Here is a 24,129-nt window from a genome sequence, read left to right as displayed (position 1 = left end):
CGTTCATGGAGCCTGACGAGAACATGTTGCTCTCCGCCCGCCCGCCCCGGCCAAGGGCCTAACGAGAGAGCCCGTGCCGGCAGCAGAGGCCCCGAGGGCTCCCGCTCTGCGGTCCCTGACCCGGATCTGTCCGCAGCTGCTCTCCGGCATTGTCCGGGGGCGCAGATGTGGCTGCAAAAATCACCGACCATAGTCTCGTCCCTCCTACTCTCACATTACGACCGATGACAGCTGTCACGCCTGCAGCCGTACGTGTGCAAAGCTTGATTCCGTCGATAGTCCTGCTCCTCAGATCCCGCTTCACGCCTCTGGCCGGTTCCACACACGGAACAGATCAGCCCCGCACACGAGCAAGCAGGCGATCTTTGTCCCATCCGCCGGCCGCCACGACATGTCCACGCAAAGCAGCGACGGGGGAAGGCACGCAGGTGGGAAAGACAGCCCTGGGGTGCGATGATGATTTTGGTCTTGGCTTTACCACCCGTGGGTGAGCCACAGGACTTGGGGCAGTCAACGTCCACTCTCCAGAATTCACCTTCCTCATCTTTGTGCTTTGGAAGGTCCATTCCAGCCCTGTGATCCCATGATGCCGTCGGGCTACAGACAGGAGATGCTGGGGACTGGGGAATAAAGTCCAGGGTGCTCTCCACGCAGGAGGAGAGACCTCAGAAGGTGAGTCTGTAGGCACGGGGGACAGGATTTGGGGCACGATTAGAACTGCAGGAGGCAGCGCCACGCCCCCCAACAGCCCCTGGGCGGGAGGTGCACAGGGGAAGGGTCAGACGAGGAGCTGCGTGGTGTCAGTCTCGGCCAGAAGCCACAGGAGTCCAGACGAAGGTGACGGCAGTGGGAATGCAGAAAAACAGCATCCCAAGTTACGGGGGCCGATCGCTCAATTTGGTTCGAGTCAGGAACAAGGCAGCCACGTGACACACGGGTCACACAAGATCCAGGGACTCACGGGGAGAGGCCATCCGGAAGCACGGGGCAGGACGGGCACATGACGTGCGCTCCCTGACCCTGAGGGCAGAATGCTGGTGCCTGAGAGTCCTCAAGTCCTCAACCTCTCGCATGGCCTTCTGTGGCGGGATAAGGCCGTGATTTCGCGGGAACTTAGAGAACCGTTTCTGTTTCCCCTTTCTTGATCCTATGGCACTCACTGGTCCCTTCGTATATTCACCCAATATTTGCCGATCATTTATTACCTGCCAGGTGTGAACAAACACCGCGGATCGTTTGTGCCTGTGGGGAGCCCACAGCTCGGGGACAGGAGACAGGCATGCTCCGCGGGAGGCCCAGGGCAACTGGGGAGGCCTCCCTGAAGAACTTACATTTCTTGACAGAAGACAACAGCAGCTGGACAAGGTCGCGGAGGACATCCAGCCGGAGGGAAGAGCGTGCGGTCACTTGCGATTAACTGAATTGCAAGCAGCAGAGTCCCAGGGCAGTGGCTTCGACAGGCAGGTCGGTTCTCCGGCACGCGAGTCTAGAGGACGCGGTCGGGGGGCAGTTCAATGGCGCCGTCCAGGAGGGCCGTCTCCTGCTCTGACGCCCTCCCGCGGGTTTGGTCCCTGCTTGTCCCACGGGCCTGGTGCCCCACGCTTTGCTGGAGGCGGAGCCACGGGGGAGGGAGGGCCACCCGTCTCTCTTTCAAGAGAGCCACGCTTTCTCAGATGTCCCCGCTACGTGTCCGCCACTGTGATGTGACACTGGTGTCCCGCCACCCTGTGAGCCGGGCAGGGGAGCGGCTGGTGCTTGGAAATGTGGTGTGAGCGGACACCAGCAAGCAGGGAAAGGAATCGGCCGTCCAGAGAAAGAGCCTGGCGCCCCAGGGGCGGCCAACCGCGCATCCACGGCAGGGAGGGGTCAACCCCGCCTCGCGTCACTCTGCGCCCCCCTCCTCAGTCACCGCCCAGCTCCCTCTCGAAGACAGAGCACGAAGGATCAGTCTGTCTTCACCTGCTTCATGAAGACCTCACCTCCCGGGTTTCTCCCCAGCCCTGGCACTGGCTGCTCCAGGCAGATGACGTGTGACAAAGGTCCTTCCTTCCTTCCTCTCCTCCCTGCACGCGCCCCGCCTCCCAGCCCTGCAGGAACTCAGGAACCACATCTTCACAGCTTAACCTGCTGTCCTCCATTTCGATGAAGCAGCAGGTAAATTCCCACAGCAGAATGCGTTACATGCTCACACGGTGAAGGCAGTAAGATTCCAAAGAAGTCAGAGATTTTCTCCGTATCTGGACGCAAAAAGATTCTCCTCTTTAAAGCTACTTTCAGAAGGTTACGTACTGTTTGTCGCCACTTACTTGACATTCTAGGAAAGGTCAAACTGCAGGGACAGAAAACAGATTATTGGCTGCCAGGGGCTAGGGTAGAGGAGGGCCTGACCTCAAAGGGGACTTTCTGGGGTGATGAGGGCTCAGTATCCTCATAGGAGCTGACAGTCACACAAGCCTACACGGGCCTTAGAAGTCAGAGAACTGGTGCACCCGGGTGGCTCAGTCGGTTAGGAGTCCAACTCTCGATTTCGGCTCAGGTCATGATCTCGCGGTTTGCGAGTTTGAGCCCCGCATCGAGCTCTGTGCTGACAGCGCGGGCCTGCTTGGGATTCTCTCCCTCCCCCCGTCTCTCTGCCCTGCTCCCTCTCTCTCTCTGTCTCAAAACAAAGAAACTTAAAATAAATTTTTTAAAAGTCAGAGAGCTGTCCACCAAAAAAAAAAAAAATGTAAACCTTTAGAAAGAGAAAAATTCAATTTTTAATCGTTTTATGTATAACATGCTTCTACACTAAAACCAAAGAGATCCAAGATGGGTTGAGGACTATCATAGCTGTAATCCACCAACGACAGCATTTCCACACGCATTCTGGGCTGAGTGATTATAAAGATGAGCTGCAGAGCATTCTTACATATTTATGACATTACAAGTCTCCTTAGAACGAAGGGCTTTAAAAGACACTTCACAGAACATATGTCTATACGCACGGCTTAACAAAAGTGCAGTTAAGAAGCCTGAATCATGGAAGCTGAAATCGCTCACGGTGGGCAAACATTCCACCCACACAAGTGCTCACAGCCCCGAGAGGGCTTGAGCGGCCGCGACAACCGTGTGGAGGGGGAGGGGGTGCGCATCCGTTTGTGAACTGAGCGTACGCTCGTGGAGGCCTGCCACGGGGCAGCCGGGGCGCGAGGCTACATCCGAGGCCGTTCGAGTCCAGTGGAGACGGAGACTATCTGGCAACTGCGAAGGGCTGAGGACGTACATGGGGGTCACTAACCCACACCTGTGGGGTCAGGGAGGGCTTTGAAGGGTGTGGTAGAACTTTCAGGGGATGGAGGGGGCAGACTCCCCGGGTCCCTCGGGGCTCCCTGGAGGCAGCAGAGCGTGTGACGGGGAGACTAGGTGAGACCTCTTGGCCAGTCGTGGCTGCACAGGGAAGCAGGTCTCCGGCTGCAATGCACAGGGTCAGTCACACCCAGATCTCCTTAAAGTGCACAGTCTGATTCATTACGTTTTGGGCAGGGGTCTGAGGCTGAGGATTTCTAACACGCTTTGTGGCCATACCCCTGCTGCTGGTCAGTGGATCGCATTTTGGGGATGGCAACGACCGATACGGGAATTGCAGTGAGAGACTGGGATGCCCAGGGACAGCGTGTTGCAAAAGGAAAAGTGACTGAGTCCAGGACTCAGAATCTGCGTGCTGGACAGACTCCCACCCCGGCAGGCGAAGGAGAAGCAGCAGCCCCAAAAACCTCTGCGGGTGAGGGGTCAGGGGAGTCAAAGGAAGGGGGAGGGGTGAGGGATCTTAGTTCTGCCAGAAGCGCCAGCCTGGTGACGCTGGAGGAGGGAGGTGCTCTGACTCAACAGCTGCGTCCCAAAGTCACATACTGCAGCTCTAACCTCCAGTGTGGCCGTATTTGGACATAGGCTGGGGAGGAGTTAATTAAGGTTAAATGGGGTCGTAAGGCTGTTCCCTGATTCGATAGGACTTGTGGTCTTGCAAGAGGAGGCACCAGAGACTTGCCTCCCTCTCTCTCTCTGCGCACACACCGAGGAAAGGCATGGCCCGCACACAGCAAGATGGCGGCCGTCTACAAGCCGGGAAGAGAGCCCTCATCAGAAACCCAACCTGGACTTCCAGCCTCCCAAACCGTGAGAAAATTAATGTCTATTGTTTGAGGCACCCAGTCTGAGAAATTTTGTCGTAGCGCCTGAGCTGATGACACTGATTTGGGTACCAGGAAGTGGGGGGCTGTTGTAACAGACATGTAAGAATGAGGAAGCAGCCCCGGAAGTGGGTGACGAATGGAGGCTGGAGGAGGGCTGAGCTGCGGCTGGAAAAAGCCTGGGTTGCCGTGAAAGAACCGCTGGTCCCTATGTGCATGTAAAGGCCATTCTGATGAGCTCTCGCCTGGAATGAGGACCCGTCATGGGAAACGAGAAGAAAGAGTCCCCCTGTCATAGAGCAGCAAAGAATTCCGGCTAAATTATAGTCTCTTGGGGAAGATAGGACTTGCGAGCCTTGGAACTGGACAGGTGGCGAGGAGACTTCTAAGCAGAATGAGGAAGGTGGGGGCTGGGTCCTCCTGACCGCTCACAGACGGTTTGAGAGGACGGAGATGAATGCAACAAGGAGTGGTTATGTGGGAAGGACCGGAAACTGGACCACTCAGAAGATGCTCCACCTACTCGTATTGAGGAAACGAGGAGGCCTGTCTGGAAGCGTCCCAACAACCCTCTGGTAGAGACCAGCCAGGAGCGAGCCGGAGTTCAACCAGCCACTCGAGCAGAGGCAGACCCAGAGAGGGATCGTATCGCAGGAACACTGCTACCCGGGACCACAGGGGACAGTAACCTGGTACAGAACGAAAGAGGGCATGCCGATGTCTTGGATGCTACGGGACAGGACCGTAGAGCTCTCTGGCTGCAAACAGGCTTCATTCTCCAAGAAAAGGGAAGAATTCAGAAATCACGAGAATCGTCAGGGCAGAGGGCAGCTCTCCAGGGGCAAGGCCCCTGTGCAGAGAGCCTCCAGCCAGAGGACGATTCTCGAGACTTAAGACAGACACAACCTTGCTAGATGTGGGGTGTCCTCGGGCCTGTCCCCCTTTCCCCTTTCTGATCTCTCACTTGGAACGGGACGTGTGTCCCTGCCCGTCCACCGTGACATTCTGGAAGCACATGACTGGCTTCACGGGCTCCCAGCTGCACAGGAGACAGCCTGGGGCTGAATCTGACCTCGGGCCTCAACCAGAGCAGATTCAGATGATGTTCAGGTGAGATGTGGACTCAGGTTAGAGTGGATGCCGGAATGAAGACCTGGGGGCCATCTGGACGGGAAGAACGTATTCTGCAAGTGACAAGGACATGCACTTCAGGGGGCAGTGGTGAAGTGCCAGGGAATCGACTGTGTCCCCTCAAAATTCACGTGGGAGCGCTAACCCAGTGTGACGGTATTTGGAGATGGGCTTCTATGGAAATAATTAAGGTTAAGTGAGGTCATACGGGTGGTCCCTGATGTGACTAGCTGACTAGCACGGGGGAGCACAAATGAATTCAGTGACGGCCAGAAGACAGCTGGTAAAACCAGGTCCGGCTTCACCGCAGTGGCAGGACAGCACAGTGGAGTCAGGAGGGTGCCTCACAGACAGGACGTTGAGTCAGCCACGACCCCGGGCAAAGCGGGCAGCCTCGTCCAGCCCCGGTCTCCCAATCTGTAGAATGAGAGGACGATGCTTTCTGGGCTTCACCCCAAGATCCTCTTTCCTCAGGGATTCGGAGGGAATGGACTCACTGGGGACCCGTCTCCTCCTTTCCCATCTGCCTCTCTGCCCCTCATGACGTGCTGGCCCGTCCCACCTCGTCCACTTGGGCTCCCTGGTGACCGTCAGCAGAGGACGTGACCGGTACTCCGAGGGCAGATTGCCAAAGCATCACTTTCCCTGGCTTTTCCGAACACCCTGTGCTCGCGGGCAGCGTCCGAACCCTTGGTCCATTCGGAGCAGAGCAACCGAGTTAGAACGGACAACTGTGACATTATGCAGATTAACCTATGGGATGTTTTTACTAATTCTTCTTTCCTCACCCAAGAAGTGATGAGATCAAAGCCAAGTGTCCGTCAGATCTACCCGGGCATTTCTGTCCGTTCTTATTTCTTCAATCCAGCGTTAAGAAAACGAAAAGGTTTTCCTTCTTTCGATAATCGTCTCTGGTAGCTGCTGTGGCAGCCAAAAAAAACTGAGAATTCTCAAAGCCCCAGATGAGTCGGTCAGGCGGCGCGCTCAGTTATGGAAGGGTGCCTGGCTTGGGCTCCTTCCACGTAAAGGGATGAGCATCTTTCCAGTTTATAATTTCTTAATTAGGTAACAGATTGCAGGGCTGCTGGAAGGATGAGACTGCACACTCCTCCTCTCCGTTTCCCACCTTCCGCGGACACAAGGTCTACCCCCTTCACACGCACCCGTACCCGTGGGCTCCCAAACACGCCCGCGGGAAATCCTGCAAACACGGGCTCGTTGGTGTCGGTCACGCTGCTGCCACCGCCCAGGAGAAGGTGAGACAGACACCGAGAGGCCCAGGGCAGCTCCCAACTTAAGGCTCATTCAAACAACTCATCGCTTCTGCTCGTTAATTTCTACAGGCTCCAAAACTGTGGTTACTGACTTGGCTGGAAGTCCCGCCACAGCAGATGCATCAATAAAACCCGCCAAGCCTTGACGTACGTGCACGTTATCCCACGACCGAGCACTCTGGAGACTTCCTCTCCCATGTTCGGGGTTTTTCTTCCCCCCCCCCACCCTTTCAGGAGCCGCACAACCCAGTAAGAGGGAAAAAGACTGTTAGGAAATTAAGACCGATTGTTTAATAGAACACACGGTCCCAAGGCATTTGCTGTGTCGTGCGTGGAGCGTGTCATGGGGTTTTTCAAATCGCATGGCATCCCTACTGCGGAAAACACCAAGAAAGAAGCGGGGATACAATCAACTCTTAAAAACTACGTTCTGAAGAGTCTATCTGCTCTCACACACATGACAGCTACGGCCGCCAGTGGGAAAAGGTGAAGCGTGTCCTGACCTGTTTCCAGTCGCAGGCTGCCTAATTTTACCGCCGAACTAACGTGGCCACATGTGTGATCTTGTTGGAAATACTCCGGAAGGCATCTTCGCGGAACGTTGCGTTAAAGCGTTTTCCTTAACAGCAGTTGGAACCCAAGACCACAAATGGAACCGGTCCTCACATACAATAGTGATGAATTCCTTCCAGGTTTTAGTAACAGGAAAATGCTTCAGCCACCGAGTAGGGATAATAGATGATGATCTCTGGGCAAAGTCTCTAAGCCGTCACTGTTGTTCAGGGGACCCCGTAGCTGGGTCCGTATCAATCAGCTTTGCGTCCCTGCATGTAATTGCTGCTAACGCGCTCACCCGCAATAATGGCCTGTTAAATGGGAACCGAGGAACAAATCTTTCAGGAAGAATTTGAGTCATTTTTCCCCTCGCTACGTTACAATGGCGGCCGTGTATAATAAAAGCAATTAAGTGTTCTCTGTTTAATACCTCACTGTGTCACTCAGCAAACCTCATTTCCCTTTCTTCACCTCTTTTATTACCGACGACACAAACCTCACTCATTAATCTGGATCGCTCAGAGACCCTCCACGAGCGGGGGGCAGGCGGGAGTGACGGTCATCACGTTACCGCCGCTCACCCTCCTCTCGAGGCCCCTGTCCGAGCCGGTCTCTGAGCTGCCCTGGCTCCTCGGACCTTCCACGGCACGGTGCCCCCTGACACGCCTGCCCTGTGGCTAGCTGACACGTTCTGTCCCCCGTCTCTCAGCAGGTGCTGCCATTCTGCCCCCCGTCCTCACCGACGCCTGGTGCTCAGCGGGTCTCAACACCCCCTCTCTGCTGTGGACTCTTCAATGCCAGGCCTGACAGTAAGTCCTGCCTCCTCTCCCTCAAGCCGCGGGGAGCCCGGGCGGCACCTCGTCCCCCAGCAGCTCTCGCAGATGCCTGGCGGCTCCCCGGCCTTCCCACCTGCCTCATTCCTGCCACGGGGGACTAACCACGGCATCTCACGTGCACTGGCCTACAGCAGCATGCTCCTTCCGCAGCCGCCGCTACCCAGACTTCTGACTCAATGGAAGACCCCCCTTTCCTACTGCTGGTCCCTCCTGGTTTCACTTCCCTCCATGACCCCACGGGTGTCCATGGTTCCTCGAGAAAAGCACTCCTTCAAAAACGCCTTTAAGTCCCAACTTCGCTACCTGCCAAATCTGCAGCCCCAGCTGGTACCAAGCATGGGACCCCAACGAGCCCACCGATCCACCAGCGGCCCACACGGTCTTCGATCATCTCCTGCCTCCTTCCTCCACCACGAGAAGGGCCCTCTCCCAGAAGCCAGAAGGTTCTGGAGGGAGCAGAGTGAGTTCAAAGGCCCTGGGGTCGGCAGGGGCATGCAATGTTAGAGCCACAGAGAAGGCGCTGTGGCCGGACAGAGCAGGTGGAGAGGGCACGCAGGCCTCAGGCCTCCGTCACATGCCGGTGTCCCGCCAGCCTGCAGGGGGAGCCACGGTGCCAGGAGACGGCCCTTATTTCAGGCTGAAGAGCACCTGGCCGCCTGCAGAGACCAGTGTGGACAGGGAACAAGAAGGGAAGCACAGAGACCAATCAGGGAGGCTGCTCAGGAAGCGGTCAGCTTGCGGCGCTGGGAGGGGACAGATTTCCTGGCACCTGTGAACCACAGCACACCGGGCCACTGCTGGCCGCAGCCACTGAAGCTTCAGGCCCCGCCCGCCATGCAGGCCTCCTGAGGACTGTTCTTTCGCCTGTGGGGACGCAGACATAGGCTCTTGGTGCAGTACTCCATGATACAAACGGGTCAAGCACCCTATGGAAACCACGCTCAGAAGCATTCGTCTTTAAACTGGGATCCACAGAGGGTACTTCAGGTAAGCTAGAGCCTCTATTTCTCCCCCGTTGCTGGAGCAGCACGCTTGTGCACGTGTACACACACACACACACACACACACACACACACACACACACACACAGAATTACCCGGACGACGTTTGCATTTTGATGAGAAAAGAACCACTCTTTGAACCACATTTTTCCTAGGCTTCGTACTGAGCTTTTAAACTTAGCTCCAAACCTGAACAGAAAGGCACATGAACAAAACAAAATACCCAAATTCTGTGTGTGTACACGTTTGGAACCAGTTTTGTGTTAAAACGATATAACCACAAAAACCAGCAAACCAGGAGACGCTAAGAACCTGTTACTTCAAAAGCAACCAAAAACGGACGACCGAATTTCCAGACAAGGAAGAATCCACACTTACCCCTGACACCAGGCGGGAGGTTCGTGGGGAGGGGAAATCCACACCCGTGGCCACACGCTGCCGTGGCCCTTACGTAGTTTTGCAAAAACTTTGACCCGTTGGGTTTTCACGAGCTGGCGGAACCGTGTGCGTGGGGTCTGAGGTGTGCTGGGTAAAAACAGGTGTTTCAGACCCCGAATGACAACTTTCCATAATCGAACACAGGACGTGGTGGCTGACGACCAGGCCTTCCACAGGTAAACAGCCAACTGTAAGGTGCTTACAAAACAACGTGGGCAACGTATCTCACGAACTCTGCGAAAGACGGTTGGAACTGAAACACCAGACTGAATCACGGGGCTTCTGAGAAATATTGGGCGGGGGCCTGGGGATCAGACAAGGCACCTCTGGGCCCTGAAGAAGACCGGGAGAATTCACTGAAGGCCGGCCTCGCCCCTGCCGCGGAGCACCTTCCGGCTGCAGAAGAAGACAGAGAGCTCCCTGCAATGCTCTGCAGGTTCCTGGGGCTGGGCCCAGAAAAGGCTGTCAGATAAAGCGGAAAGATCTAGTCCAACAGCCCGAGAATTAAGACACACGTCTCCCTTGGATGCTCCTGGGCAAAGATCTCGTCGGTTCTCAGGAGGAAGGGATGGTAGGAAACATCAGAACCACGTTGTAACTACGGCATTATTGGTGGCGGTACAGGAAGTCCCATGCCCAGAATTATACGAGTCACATGAATTCGTTTGTAATAGAGTCAGCCCGTGAATATGGGGTCAATAATTTATAGCTAACCCCTTCTGTTTACAGAGTCTCAAGCTGGTTTTTAAAAGTTAACTCTCGGGGCGCCTGGGTGGCGCAGTCGGTTAAGCGTCCGACTTCAGCCAGGTCACGATCTCGCGGTCCGTGAGTTCGAGCCCCGCGTCGGGCTCTGGGCTGATGGCTCAGAGCCTGGAGCCTGTTTCCGATTCTGTGTCTCCCTCTCTCTCTGCCCCTCCCCCGTTCATGCTCTGTCTCTCTCTGTCCCAAAAATAAATAAACGTTGGAAAAAAAATTTTTTTTAAAAAAAAAGTTAACTCTCACACCCAGAGGTGACGGGTAACCACGCCGGACAGGTGCGCTGAAGACTGAAGGGCAGGGTCACCTCGCCAAATGTGCTTGATCAGGCCTGTCCACGTTTGAGTGCTTTTCAGGCTTCACCTGAATTGTAAGTTCACCGTGGCTCGGACAGCAAGGCGGGCCACAAGCACTCACTCCGAGGACAGGAAGAGGGCAGGAAGTTACCCCACGTGAGACCGCTTCAAATTTCTGCAGCGAAAAGCCCAGCATCACATCCCGTTCTCGGGTCGGAGCAGCATCAGCCTACAGGTGCGGGGAAGTGAGCCCCAGAAGGTGGACACGACCCCTCTCTCAGCCGAGGGACGGGGTCCAGAAAGCTCAGGGACCATGACGCTTCCTGTCGTGACACCAGCATTTCCCAACCACCCTGAGAAAAACAGACGTGAGAGAAGGTCTGGAAGTTTAAATTGCTAGAGACTCCGGAAAAACCCCGCTTTCTGCCCCCTCCGTGCGAAGGGAGATGCCCCAGGCTGCTCAGCCCTCACAGATCGGTCCCCAAACCTCTCTGTCGTGGACGCGGGCGGGGGCCCCAGACACAGCCGGAGACAGAAGACCAGGCCTCTAGGAACCACCATCTGGGCTCAGAATAGCAAATCACTTGATTAACTTCCCCAACTAGTTAATGGTGCCACCATTAACCAAGAATATATAATCCTTAGAAGAACAAAAGAGCATAATAATATTTCTTGGTACACTTCCCTTCTGCAGCACAAAACTTTAAAAATCTCTTCAAGATATGTGCCAGGAAACCACAAGAAATATGTCCACGTTTAATGGCCTAATGATTTCTCTCTGTATTCTAATTTTAGTGCTAAATTTGAGATTCTGGAAGTAGTATTAAAAAAAGGGGAAGTTTTCACTCGGGTTCCTAAGAGGATGATGGTAATACTATGCTTGCATGGATTTAGGCGGTATCTTTAGGCCGCTGAACTTGAAAATATAATACAAATAAAATGATAACGAGAAATTACACGATACAGAATCCTCTTGTATGTCAAGGTCTGGGTTAGGCGTCTTCCGATATTATTCATTTACTTGTGGTGTAACCCAGACAGGGGGGCTGCTATCCATAATTGGTATCTGTAACATCTCTGGGTCACTAATCGGCCGCACAGTGGTATCCCCACTTCTCTGGTGAGAAATTAAAGTGGTGTGCCCCCCTCCTCGGTCATCAGCAAGTCACTTGCGGGGGGGTGATGACCGTTTGGTGTTCCTGCTCCCGGCCCAGCCCTCCCGGGGCCTCTCCAACTCCTCAAAACTCTGAAGGCGGGGGAAGAAAGATTATTACTCTCTCCCGGCGGGTGTATTACGTCCTTCAGCAGACTGTGGGGTCACCAAGTGCCACCCAGATACAAGGAACCACACTTTCTTACACATGGTACGACAGGCAGCCTCTGAAGTGCTCCCGACGACCCCCCGGCCCCCACATTCACTCCCTGTGGAATCCCCTCGACTCACGCGGGGGCAGAGCCCAGTGACACGTTTCTCACAAGCAGAGCAGGATGGGGAAGGCGTAGCTGTCATTAGGTCCTGAGGGCTGGGACTGCTGTCTTTCTGTCGCTCTCGGCCCAGCCTGCTTGCTGCTCTGATGAGGGAGACTGCCCCCCGAACTGGGTGGAGACGTCCTGTGGACCCAATGTGCAAAGATGGTCCTGGGCTAGGGCTGGGGGTAGACGGGAGATCAGAGACCTTCCCTTGAGCAGCCGACAACGTAAAAATGGGCAAACAAACCAGTTTACGTCAAACAACTGGGAAATGGAACAACGCTGCAGTGAGCCTAAGTAAATGAGAGGAAGGCACACACAATGAATAGTATAAAATTAAACTTAAAGTGTCTCTCCTTCGGCCCTTACTGTCCTCGAGACACTGCCTTACTTACTATCTGTATCCAAGCTCCTGGACTCTCTGTTCTGGTTGCCCCATTCTCTCCCGGCCCTTATCCACCACTTCCACTCCAGCCACTGAATGCAAGCTTCAACCAACCCCAAGTGGGTGCATTTGGAGAGCCCCCAGGCCTGGCCCCGGACGCAGCCAGAGAGCCCCTTTGTGCTCAGAGGCACGCAACCTAGAAGTGCGGTTGCGGGAGCTCACTGGGTTGGGCTACCCTTCATGGATGGAGGACAGGGGCTGACAGATAACGCGTCCTCTCCGAGCCTCCCAGGCGGACTTCCAAGATGCACAAGGCTGCCCAGAGGGTCCAAAGGCATCCAGAGCGAGTTGGTCACGATGGTGACCAATCTGGTGGCAGAGCATTCCCCCTGAGGCTTCGCGGAAAGGTGCAGGACAGAAAGTGAACCAGGACTTCGGCACCACGGGCATGGCATCTCACACCACAAGGAAGAGTGACATCACCGTGAGAGACAGAGGACCTGCCAGGGCGGAGCCCCGTGCTACAATGTTCAGATGTCCAGAGTCCACAGTGGCCAGCTTTCCTCCTCTTTGGGGCGTTTCTTTTCTGTTACACACATAATAAGACACTTTGTGGCCTTTTCTGCCATCGGTTTGGACTCTCTTCTTACTCCTTAGAAGATTTATCCTTTATAACCTTTACAACGTATTGAACTTCCTCAGACTCAGTCTTATGCCTTCTTCACTTCCATATAGCTCCTGTAACTGTCCCCATGGGTCACGTCATCTACACCCACGGTTGTATTTCCCTCAAGTTAATTACTTTTGAAATTTTCTCCATTCCAGACACGGCTTATGGGATTCACACCCGTATATATTTTTTAATGTTTATTTTTGAGAGAGAGAGAGAGAGAGAGAGAGAGAGAGACAGAGTGTGAGCAGGGGTAGGGGAGGGGCAGAGAGAGAGGGAGACACAGAATCCGAAGCAGGCTCCAGGCTCCGAGCTGTCAGCACGGAGCCCAACGTGGGGCTCGAACTCCTGAACCTTGAGACCATGACCTGACCTGAAGTCAGATGTCTAACCAACGGAGCCACCCAGGCGCCCCCCAACCCATCTTTCCAGCTATTTTCTTGTAAACTGTAAACTCTTGTTAAACGCCCCAGAGTCGCCTGAAACTCCGTTCCAGAAGCAAGCCCATGAACAGCCCAAGATATCGCCACCCTCTTTGTAACCCTGAACCTGATGGGCGAGCCCCGTCTTATCTCTAGCCACACTGGGTTTCTCTGTACCTCTTATTCACCACACATACCCTCCCCACCGGACTCTGTCAGAGTCCAGCTGAAGTTCCGATTCCTTCTGGAAGCCTTTCCGGGTCTACCTAACGGGGTCAAATTTTTGTTTTACGCTCACGAAACTCCTCTTGGCAGTTCTACGCAAGTGGCACCGGTTATGTGCCTACGTGACTGTATTGCAGGCTCCATGACATAAGGTAGCTTGCCTCTTTTGCATGACTTAGTGCACAAAATGAAACTGAAGATATAAAAGAATCATTGGGCGTGTCTCTGCAAGACTAGAAGGAGCTTGGATCTTCCTGAGGAAAGAGCCCTGTGTCCAAGCCCTAGAGAAGGACACTTACCTAGGTTTGCCAGGTAGGTGCTTTCCATGGGCTATCCCATCCAGTCCCCACCTGAGCATGGCTAGATGCCCACTGACCCCTTGTTTGAGGCAGGAAGCTGGGCTCCAAAGAGCTGATTGTTCCAGATAAGCACTTGAGCCCGGGGGCTGCTAGATTTGCAAGTGCACTGTGGGCGGGGCAGCAGAGAGGAGCAGTTGGAAGAATTGCTGTTTTCCTAATGCAAAGTGCAATATTTGGATATTCTGGGTGGAGCTGTGACCCAATGTATTGAAATTTTATTGCAAATGAAACATTTATGCTATTACACGAGAGATGCCTGGTAATTGGACAGTTGGTTCATACAAAACTATTTTTTATGACAGTCTTTTCAATGAGAAGTTGAGTTTGTGCCTAGAAACAAGGTATCCTGGCTGCCTTTGAAACACACAAATAAGGATGTGATAGACATAGATCCAAAGATAGAATTCCAGTTTCCCTACCATCAGATAGGAATCACATATGGTCATACCAATTTGGGAAACACTGTGTAACCCACATGAGAATATGAAAAGCTTCAACATATCCTCAGTAAAGAAACTTACTTGACTGTGTTTAACTAGAGTTCTTAAATTTATGTGACTATGGAAACTATTTTTTTTTTTTAATATCCAGGGATAATGACACAGACATTAAAAACAAAGTCGAAAGTCCTGGCCTGTGCCATTTCCTCCAGAATTACAGATCTAGACCCTTCTCTTGTAAGCCACCCACTTTTCTAAAAATATCTGCATCTTAAGTTATCCAGTTAGGAAGTTATGTCTGACACCCAACTCCAAGTCGTCCTGCAGAGGGCCAACATTTCCTCCAGAAGAACAGGCCCTGTGCTTAGTTGTATGTCTGGTAACTGCTCACTACTTGAAAACCATGCAGGGTTGTTCCTTCGATTCAAGTTTCAAGTATCCATTTGCACAGAATTTTTACAGAGCACACGTTTTCAATACTTCAATTAGTTTTACCGTTCACTAAATCCACTCCTAGTTTCTTACACTTTCCTACTCCAACACAGTCCTACCCCAAAGGCCAACGGATGCTGTGTGGTGAGAAACGGTTCCTTCAAGGTTCCTGTGGACAGCCAGTGTTTTTACATGGCAAAGACTCACATTTAGCAAAGTGTTCTTTACCAAAAGAGTCATCGCTTGGAATGGGAGTCCATGGCACTCTTTCAGAAGGGGCATCGGGAAAGACAAGGAAGACCGATGGAGAGTTCTACCACGCACAGAACAGACTCATGGATGCGCCCACATCCCCCCGGATGAGCAGATAGGAGACTCGCTTCTGTAAGATTTGGGAGAACAAATACAAAGTGTTGTGCTGAAGGCTTCTAGGAGCAGGAAGCTCATGAGGAAACCAGGCAACCCATCCTGGTGTTGAGACCCTCCCACTGAGAAAAGAGGCTCTACTAAGATGACCTAGCATCTGTCTTCCTAAGCTTTTCTCACATGGGTGTTGGCTGTGTCTCTCCCAGACAAACCCACGACCAAGGCATCACCCCATCCCTATGAGAGCCTTCAAGTACCTGCTGAGTTTTTTTCTCTTATTCAAGAGTAGAGATGACATTTTTGGTAGTGTCCGTGAAGGGAGCTGAACCACTCTGTGATCCACGTCCAACACGCCCGTGTGCTTGAGGCTTAGAGAGGCAAGCCCAGGGGTGGGTATAGGACTCGCACAGTCCCAAGGCTGAAGGATGCCTTCTACCACGTCCAGTTCCCTCACCTCCCCCAATCAGATAAAGATGACCAGCTGTTCCAAAGGAGGTGGATGGAAACAGTGAAAACTTTTGTGTTATGGACATTAAAACGACAGAAGGTGGAAGAGTGGAGACAGGTTTTCACAAGATGTACATTTTGAGGAAAAAGATGGAAATCTCCAATAAATAATCCAGCTGTCAAATACCTTTTAAAAGAAATTCTAAAAATTCTAGGATTGGGCTTGGATCTCCATGCAAACCAAGCCCCCAGGTACTCCAGCGGGATGTCATTCAACAAGCTAGCCTTCTCGTGCCGGGACAAGAGCCTCTCAAACACACCAAGAAGGTGTTCAGGCTTGACTTAAAACCCAGGTACCCTTAGAGCTCACAGAAGCGTCACAAAACCCTGGACAGAATGGTCTCAGAAGAACAGGAAAGGCAGTGGAATTCTGTATTTTGCTTGCCAGAGAATAAAGTTCCACAAATGCACATGTCTAAAGTTGCTAATCTCTTACAAGCTGAACATCTGCTTCACTGATACAAATAAATTTCACCTTCGAGCTCATTTAAAATTAAAGAGCCAAGATGAATTTTAAATTATGAGCATGTTAAAAGAATAAAAGGAAACGAAAGAGCTCGTTTTAGGCAGCCACTAAAGCCCAGAGTGAGATTTTATAGAAACTTCTGGTGCCATTTTACGGGAAGCTCATATATGAAGTGCTAAAAACAGGGATTTATATAATGAAAAGTGATATTTCAAGTCTTGTCTAGAATACTAGGATGGCTAAGAGATAATTAACATTTCATTTGAGTTTAGGGAGAACCTGACAGTTGGTTTTTGTTCTCGGGATAAAATTTATGGTAGGATTGAGAAAATGGCGAGAGAAAGAACTGCACAAAAGGGTAAGATAAATCCTTATAAAAAGACAACTTCTAATCATGTCCCTCAAGAAAATCCTACGAAATTGCCCCTAAAAGGAGTGATTTTTTTTTTTTTTTTCTGCCGAAGGGATTTTTATACCTTTCTTCTCTCCTAGGTGGCAGTGTGGCATAAAAGGAGACTAATTCGGGACCCACCGACTGTTTCAGGATTCCAAGACCACGGAGAATGAAGGTTCAAGGGAAAATACTTAATAGGGTCTCAGAAGGGAGAAACGATTTTTTATAGACAGAAGAACGGTACTCACTGGCTCCACGTTGTATGAAAACAGAGCATATTCCTTATCTGGAGAGATGTCATATCGGATGGCTCTTAATGATTCCTAAAAGGAAAAAAAAAACACAAATAATTTTATTTTATTTTTTTTAACATTTATCTATTTTTGAGACAGAGAGAGACGGAGTGTGAGCAAGGGAGGAGCAGGGAGAGAGAGAAGGAGACACAGAATCCGAAGCAGGCTCCGGGTTCTGAGCTGCCAGCACATGAGCCCGACGCGGGGCTCGAACTTGCGAACCGTGAGATCATGACCTGAGCTGAAGTCAGCTGCTTAACTGACTGAGCCACCCAGGTGCCCCTAAACGCAAAGAACTTTAACGTGTGACATGTAACATAGCTCAGAATCTTGTAGTGAATCTGTCCTTGCTGCTTCTGTTTTCAAAACCTGCTAATATAATTTGTATGCAATAAATTCGCTGAAGTCTATTAAAGATGGCAATATCTTTTCTTTGCTGAATAATATTCAGGCAATTGAGACTTTTGCACATTTTGTTCATTTTTTTTTTCAAATTTCAACAAAGCAATACTTACGGTTATCTATGGAAACAAATCAATAGAAGTAAAGATGAAAACCAATCATCCCTTCCCACAAGACTCTGTCCTCTCTGTACCTTTAAACTTAGAAGCTGACTTTAAGCAGACTGGTCCCCCAATTTTTTTAATGTTTATTTATTTTTGACAGAGAGACAGAGAATGAGCGGGGGAGGGGCAGAGAGAGAGCGAGACACAGAATCCGAAGCAGGCTCCAGGCTCTGAGCCATCAGCACAGAACCCGACGTGGGATGGAACCCACAGACTATGAGATCACGACCTGAGCCAAAGTCAGACGCTTAACCGGCTGAGCCCCCCAGGGGCTCCAAGGAGATGGTCCCTAAAAGGCAGAATTACATTCTATACATTGTTTTGCAGCTGGCTTTTTCACCATGATAGACACCGGCCCCCAAGTCGGTCCATGTGCAGAGGACCAGCTGTGGTGTTTCCTTCAAATATCTTCATGGTACACAGGCAATCTTACACACATGAAATCATCAGAAATGCTATTTCCCTTCCACTCCCCCCCCCCAACCTTCCCCGCTGTGATCACACTGCTGTGTAGACCCCACGCCCACTCTCTGTCCACCTGTCACGGGCAACCCTACCAACGATCATACGGCCACGTGCAAACACACAGATGTGTAACCACAACAAAAAGTGACATCACACCATACATCCCTCACCTGGGTTTTCTTGAGCAACAATTGGTTTGGCCTGAAGTGCTGACCTTCAGCGCTTGCACAGAACTACATGGTGTGGATATCTCTTGATTTACTCAGTCCTTACTAAAGCGTGGTTACAGAAGATTCTTGGTGTTCATGGCAGTAATGTTCTAGAAAGTCCCCACGAACTCTGGGTTAGGGAAAACTGCAGCACACTGTTCCTAAGGGAAACGCAGCGCTAGGTTCTGGTGAGGGTCTGGTCACAATACTTTGGTCAACCAATGTATACATAACCTTGTTTCACATGTGTTTCTGCTTCAAGACATCTTATTTTTTAAGTTTTTTTTTAATGTTTATTTTATTTGTGAGAGAGAGACAGAGTATGAGTCGGAGAGAGTATGAGGGCAGAGAGAGAGAGAGAGAGAGAGAGAGAGAGACAGAATCTGAAACAGGCTCCAGGCTCCGAGCCGTCAGCACAGAGCCCAACGCGAGGCTCGAACTCATGAACCACAAGATCACAACCTGAGCTGAAGTCAGATGCTTAACCAGCTGAGCCACCCAGGCGCCCTTCAAGACATCTTACTGACTGTATGCCGTTGACTCACTGACACTGAACTCATAGTGAACAACACTATACTCAGCCTGAACAAGTCATCTCACAAATGTGTCTTCTCCGTATGGCACATCACAGCCTTCTTGCATTTCGGAACACTACCGCACTCCAGCATTATCCTTGGGGGCCATTTTAAACAGCATAATCACCAAGAAAAAGCACAAAGAATATGGAAAGCAGGGCATGACACAGACCACACACACACACACACACACACACACACACACACACCTGTTCACAGCATGAGATCTGGAACCCCAATTTTTTGGCCACTATGCACACATCTGGGAATGACTGGAAAAGCACCATGAGTGTTCATCTGGACATTACAGACACAGTTTAGCACACGGCCGCCTCTGCAAACACAGAAGCTGTGAGCGGCGAGGATGGGCTGGGATGTGTGTCCAGTGCGGTTACGACATGCAACGTGGCAATAAAAATCCTCACCCACGTTTGTTTTTTATGGAACACATTTCTAAGGGCGGGGCTGATGATGCACAAGTTTTTAAAAAGTGCAAATAGATATTGCCCAGTTGCTTTTCGAAATGTTTCTGGAATTAACACTCTCACTACTGATGAGCGAATGCATCCTTTCTCCCTTCTCTGGCAGAAGTGCTGCTATCCATTCTTCCGTTTGACCCTCTGATGGATGTCAGGTGGTGCCTCGCTGAGAGCTTAGTTCCTATTTCCCTGCCTCGGGCACATTTGATCCTCACTGGATATTTCTGGCAATGCGGATTTTATCTTTAGAAAACCGTCCATCCCTGTCTCCTTGAAGGTACCTGTTATGCTGAGTTTTCTATTTTTTCTGAAGCTCACTCCTACCATGTTTTTATCCCCACTTCTCTTCTCAAGGTGACCAGAGACTAACTTGCTTAATGTCGTCAAGATGTCTCAATTCTCCTGTTGGCACAACTCATCACTTGCTCCTCCTCAAAACCCTGTCTCTGCTTGGCTTCTAGGACGCACACCTGGTTTTCTCGTACCTCCTCGATGCTTCTCTTCATGCACGTTCGCTGGTTCCCTTCATTTCTCTGACCTCTGAATGTTGGAGTAACCAACATAAATGACTGGGTTTCCTATCAGAAATCACATCCTAGGTGACATCATCCACACTCGTGGCTATGAAATCCAAGTACCTGCTGACGATTCCAAGCGTCACATGTCCAAGACCCTGTGAACCCAATTGGACGTGACCCTGACCTTCAGATGTGTATGTCCCACTGCTTCCCTGGCCCCTCCACTCGAACGTCAAGTGGGAGACTCAAGGTAACGTGAATACAATACAGCCCCTCATATTCTGTCCCTTCTCCCTCCAGCCCCAGCGACCCCACCCCTTCAGCCACTCAGGGCAAACTCCTGGCTCTCCTCTCCTCTGTCTCACACATCTTAGATCTAGCCAAGCAGAAACCACTGTTGGGCTACCATCAGAGTCTATTCAGAACAGGCTTTCCTTCCCCCCGCCACCACCCTGGTCTCAGCATGAGTCTTCCGCTCGGGCCGTGGCAGTAACCTTCCAGCGGTGTCCCTAGGCTCTAACTTTGTCCCCTGCGCTCTACTCCAGTGGCAGGGGCCGGGGCCAGCTTTTCAGTACAGGAATCGTCACCTTGCCCTCTGCTTGAAGCCACACCACCTTGGCTTCCATCACAGTGGGCTAAAAGTCAAAGCTCCCACTGAGCGGTGGGGCTACTCCTTGGTCCCCACCTCCAAGTATGGCCTCTTGACCCTGTGCACCCCAGCCACACTGCCACTGCTGTCTACACCTTCCATGAGCACGCCAGGCACACGCTGGCTTCGTGGTCTTCATGACTGGTCTTCCTCTTGCTTGAAAAGCTCTAGACTGTCACCTGTCAGCTTTCTTCTCAGGAGCCTCCTTCTAAGTGAAGACTTCCCTCTCTTCCGTGGCCATGAGATCTAGAAATCTCAATAGGCTTGCCTCCAATTTTTCATAACCCTCATCCCTTATTTTCCTAGGCGTACTCACTATTAAAATAATGTATATTTAACCTATTTATCTTATTTAGTGCCCGTCCCCTCCCCTAGAATGTAAGCTTCTCGAAACGAGGGCTTCTGAAAGAAATCTTTAACTTCTCTCTGCAATGCTTTGTAGTTTTCAGCATACAACTCTTGCCTGTATTTTGTTAGATGTATCCTAAGTATTTGGCATTATTGATGTTTTATATATGTAAAATATACACATCTCAATATTCAGTTGTTTATTGCTAACATATGGAAATAGAATTGATTTTGGTACCTTGACCTTTTGTTCTGCGACTTTGCTAAATTTCATTAATTGTTATAGCAATTTTTTTGTACATTCTTTAGAATTTTCTATCTAATCATATTTTCTATGGCTGAAGTTTTTCTTTTCCACTCCTTTCCTAATTAGATGCATTTTGCTTCTTTTTATAGCCTAATTACACACTAGAGAGCCACCAGTATAATGCCTCGAAATATAATGAGGGTGGACACCTCGTCTTTTTCCTGATCTTAGGGAGAAACATCCAGTCTTCATTAGTAAGTGTATTAATGGCAGGTGCTTTTGTAGATGTCTGTTATCAGGTTGAAGATGCTCCTGTCTATTTCCAGTTTGCTCAGAATTTTTACAATGGATGTTGAGTTTTATAATGAGTGTTGAATTATCTCAAATGCTTCTTCTGCATTTTTGGAGATAATTATGCTGTTTTGCTCTTTTTAGTCTGTCAAAATGGTTAATTACATTGTTTGATGTTCAAATGTTGAAGCAAACTTGCATTCCTTAGATAATCTCTATAGGTCATGATGTATTAACCCTTTCATATACTGCTAGACATGATTTGCTATTTTGTTGAGGATTTTTGCACCTGTGTTCATAAGGGACATTAGTCTGTGGTTTTCTTTTCCGGTAGTAACCTCCTTTGGTTTATACTTGAGGGAAGTGCTGGCCTAATAAATGACTTGGGAAGTATTTCCTCCTCTTCTATTTGTTTAGTAAGTTTGTACAGAACTGGTATAATGTTTTCCTTAAATGTTTGGTAGAATTGACCAGTGAAGCCATTTATTTGCACCTTGAATTTTCTACATGTGGAACTTTTGGACCATTAATTCCTTTTACATCAATATAGGACTATTGAGAGTCCCTATTTCACTTTTAGTGAGCTGTGATAATTTGTATCTTTTAAGGATTTATTTATTTCACTTGTTTATTCTCATTTCATTGTCAAGTTTACTGATCTATAGCTACTACAAATATTTTCGATTACCCTTTCCAAGCCTGTACTGATGGGACTTTCTTCTGTTCCTATTATTGGTTTTTGTCCTTTATCTTTGTTCTTGATCAATTTCATGAATCTTTTCCAAAAACCAGCTTTGGGTTTTGTTTATTTTTTTCTGCTATTTTTTTCTTTTCCATATGGTTGATTTCTCCCTTTATTGCCTTTCTTCTGCATACTTACACGTCATTCCTTTTTTTTCTAGTTTTGTTTTTTTTTTAAGGTGCATGCTTAGATCTAATGATAGGAGCACTTAAAGCAATAAATTTCCCTTTAAGTGCTGCCTACCTGCACGCCATAAATTTTCATTTTATATGTCTTAATTTCCCTTCATTTCAACACATTACCTAATTCCCATCTGATTTCTTCTTTGGCCGATTCATCACTTAAAAGCAGGTTGTTTAATTTTCAATCATCAGGCCACATTCCAGATATTTTTCTGCTGTTGATTCCTACTTTAATTATGTATTTGCCAGACACTGGTCTCTGCGTAATTTCCAACCTCCGAGATAAACTGAGACTCGTTTAATGGCCCAGACTTTTATCAGTTTTGGTGAATGTTCCACGTGTGCTCAGAATGAACGTGTTCTCTGTTGGTGAGGGATGTGACCCATCAATGTCACTTAGGTGAGTTGGTTGACCGTGCTTTCAAGACTCTGGTCTCTGTACCGATCTGTTTTCCTACATGTTCTATCAACTACTCAGAGGGGACCGTTGGAACCTCCCACTTCAATTGTGGGTTTGTCCACTTGTGGTTTTCGTTCAACCGATTCTGGCTTCAAATCTTATAGCTCTATTGCTAGTTGCATATACCTTCAGCATTCTTCTGCCTTCTTAAAGAACTGACCCCTTTATCCTTATGAAATATTTCTTTTTATTTCCAGTAGTAGGGACTCTTCTGTAGTCTACGTTGATATTAACAGGACCATTCGGGCTTTCCCTTGGTTAATGTTTGGATGGTATGTCTGTTTACATTAATTTAATTTTAACCTGTGTCTTTCTACTGAAAGTATATATCATAGAAGGCTTAGAGCTGGGTCTTGCTTTTTAAAACTCACCTTTGAATCCTTTGGGAGTAATAAGGGAAGCTTATGGACATAATGATATAGGAAACCTGTCCTTTATACTATAGTAATCTTCCACCCTGCATTGTATCAGATTTCTGCTGTGGGTGTCCTGCCCAAAAAAATTCTAACATGTTCCAAAGATTTTACGTGTATATGTTTGCGGTTTTTAGTCAACGTAGAGTGTAGAAGAAAAGAATTAGAAGTCTTCTATTAAAAGGAACTGGACATCTTCACCACATTTAAAGACCCTTTTATAAAAAAACAGATGCATTTTTTTCAGGACTAGCCAATTCATTTTCTTTAAGTTCCCACCAAAAGCTTAGCTACACGTTGACCACATTTACCTCTCCTGGCAGTGTTCATTCCCTTAGGTAGATCCAAACTTTCACCCAGTATAATCTTTCTTACCCCAAAGAACTTCCTTTCACTTTCTCAGAGTGCTAGTGTGTGGTCAGTGAATGCTCTTGGATATTGTCTCCAGTTTATTTTATCTTTAACTTTGAAAGATATTTTTGTTGCATGTAGAATTCTAATCTTCAATAAGACTTTGTAGTCTGCGTTAAGTCTTATGCTGTTCTTAGATTTATGAGAGAACTTTTGTTTTTGTTCATATAGTGAATGGAATATGCTACGTACTGAAGTCTGTGAAGAGAGCGCCACGGATTTATTCACATATTTTCTGTATTCAGCCAGATGAAAATTTTTCCTCATTAATTACAGCTTAGGGAAACTAACGTCTTTTAGATGTTCTAGGGATGGAATTGTGTTACCCGAAAAGAAAGACATTTTTCTTTCGTTTTCTAGTTCCCCATCACTTACTCTGCTTGTATACGGCATTTCCTGCTATCTCCAAGAGCACATTAAATAGGAACAGTGATGGCGAGTACTCTGGCCCGACTGCCATGGACATAGTTCTACTGCCTGCCATTGAGATTGGTTTTCGCTGCTAGTTGGCTTAGGGTAAATGGTGGTTGTCATATTTAGGCAGGTTTTCCTTTATCATCTCACCCAGAAATTTTATTAGCAGTTATTGATAAGCTTTCTCAGGCACCCTTTCAGTGTCTGTGATGTAATCATCAAGGATTTTGCTGTTATTTTGCAGTTGTGATGGGTTTTGCTGATTGAGTTCTTGATAT

General features: G+C 49.4%; 1 protein-coding gene across 6 annotated transcripts in view; it reads right to left on the bottom strand.

The window, feature by feature from the left end:
- The window catches only part of DPP6 (dipeptidyl peptidase like 6), a 949,991-nt gene that overhangs the window by 261,445 nt on the left and 664,417 nt on the right, over positions 1-24,129 (bottom strand). For all 6 annotated transcript variants that reach the window (XM_045053301.1, XM_045053300.1, XM_045053302.1 and 3 more), the window contains exon 5: positions 16,838-16,912. In XM_045053301.1, coding sequence (XP_044909236.1) covers positions 16,838-16,912 — 75 coding nt within the window. The remainder of the gene's footprint in view (positions 1-16,837; positions 16,913-24,129) is intronic.

Source organism: Felis catus, chromosome A2 (genome assembly GCF_018350175.1).
Source record: "Felis catus isolate Fca126 chromosome A2, F.catus_Fca126_mat1.0, whole genome shotgun sequence".
Lineage (NCBI taxonomy): Eukaryota > Metazoa > Chordata > Mammalia > Carnivora > Felidae > Felis > Felis catus.
Note: the sequence above shows the minus strand (reverse complement) of the source record. Positions and strands in the feature narration are given on the sequence as shown.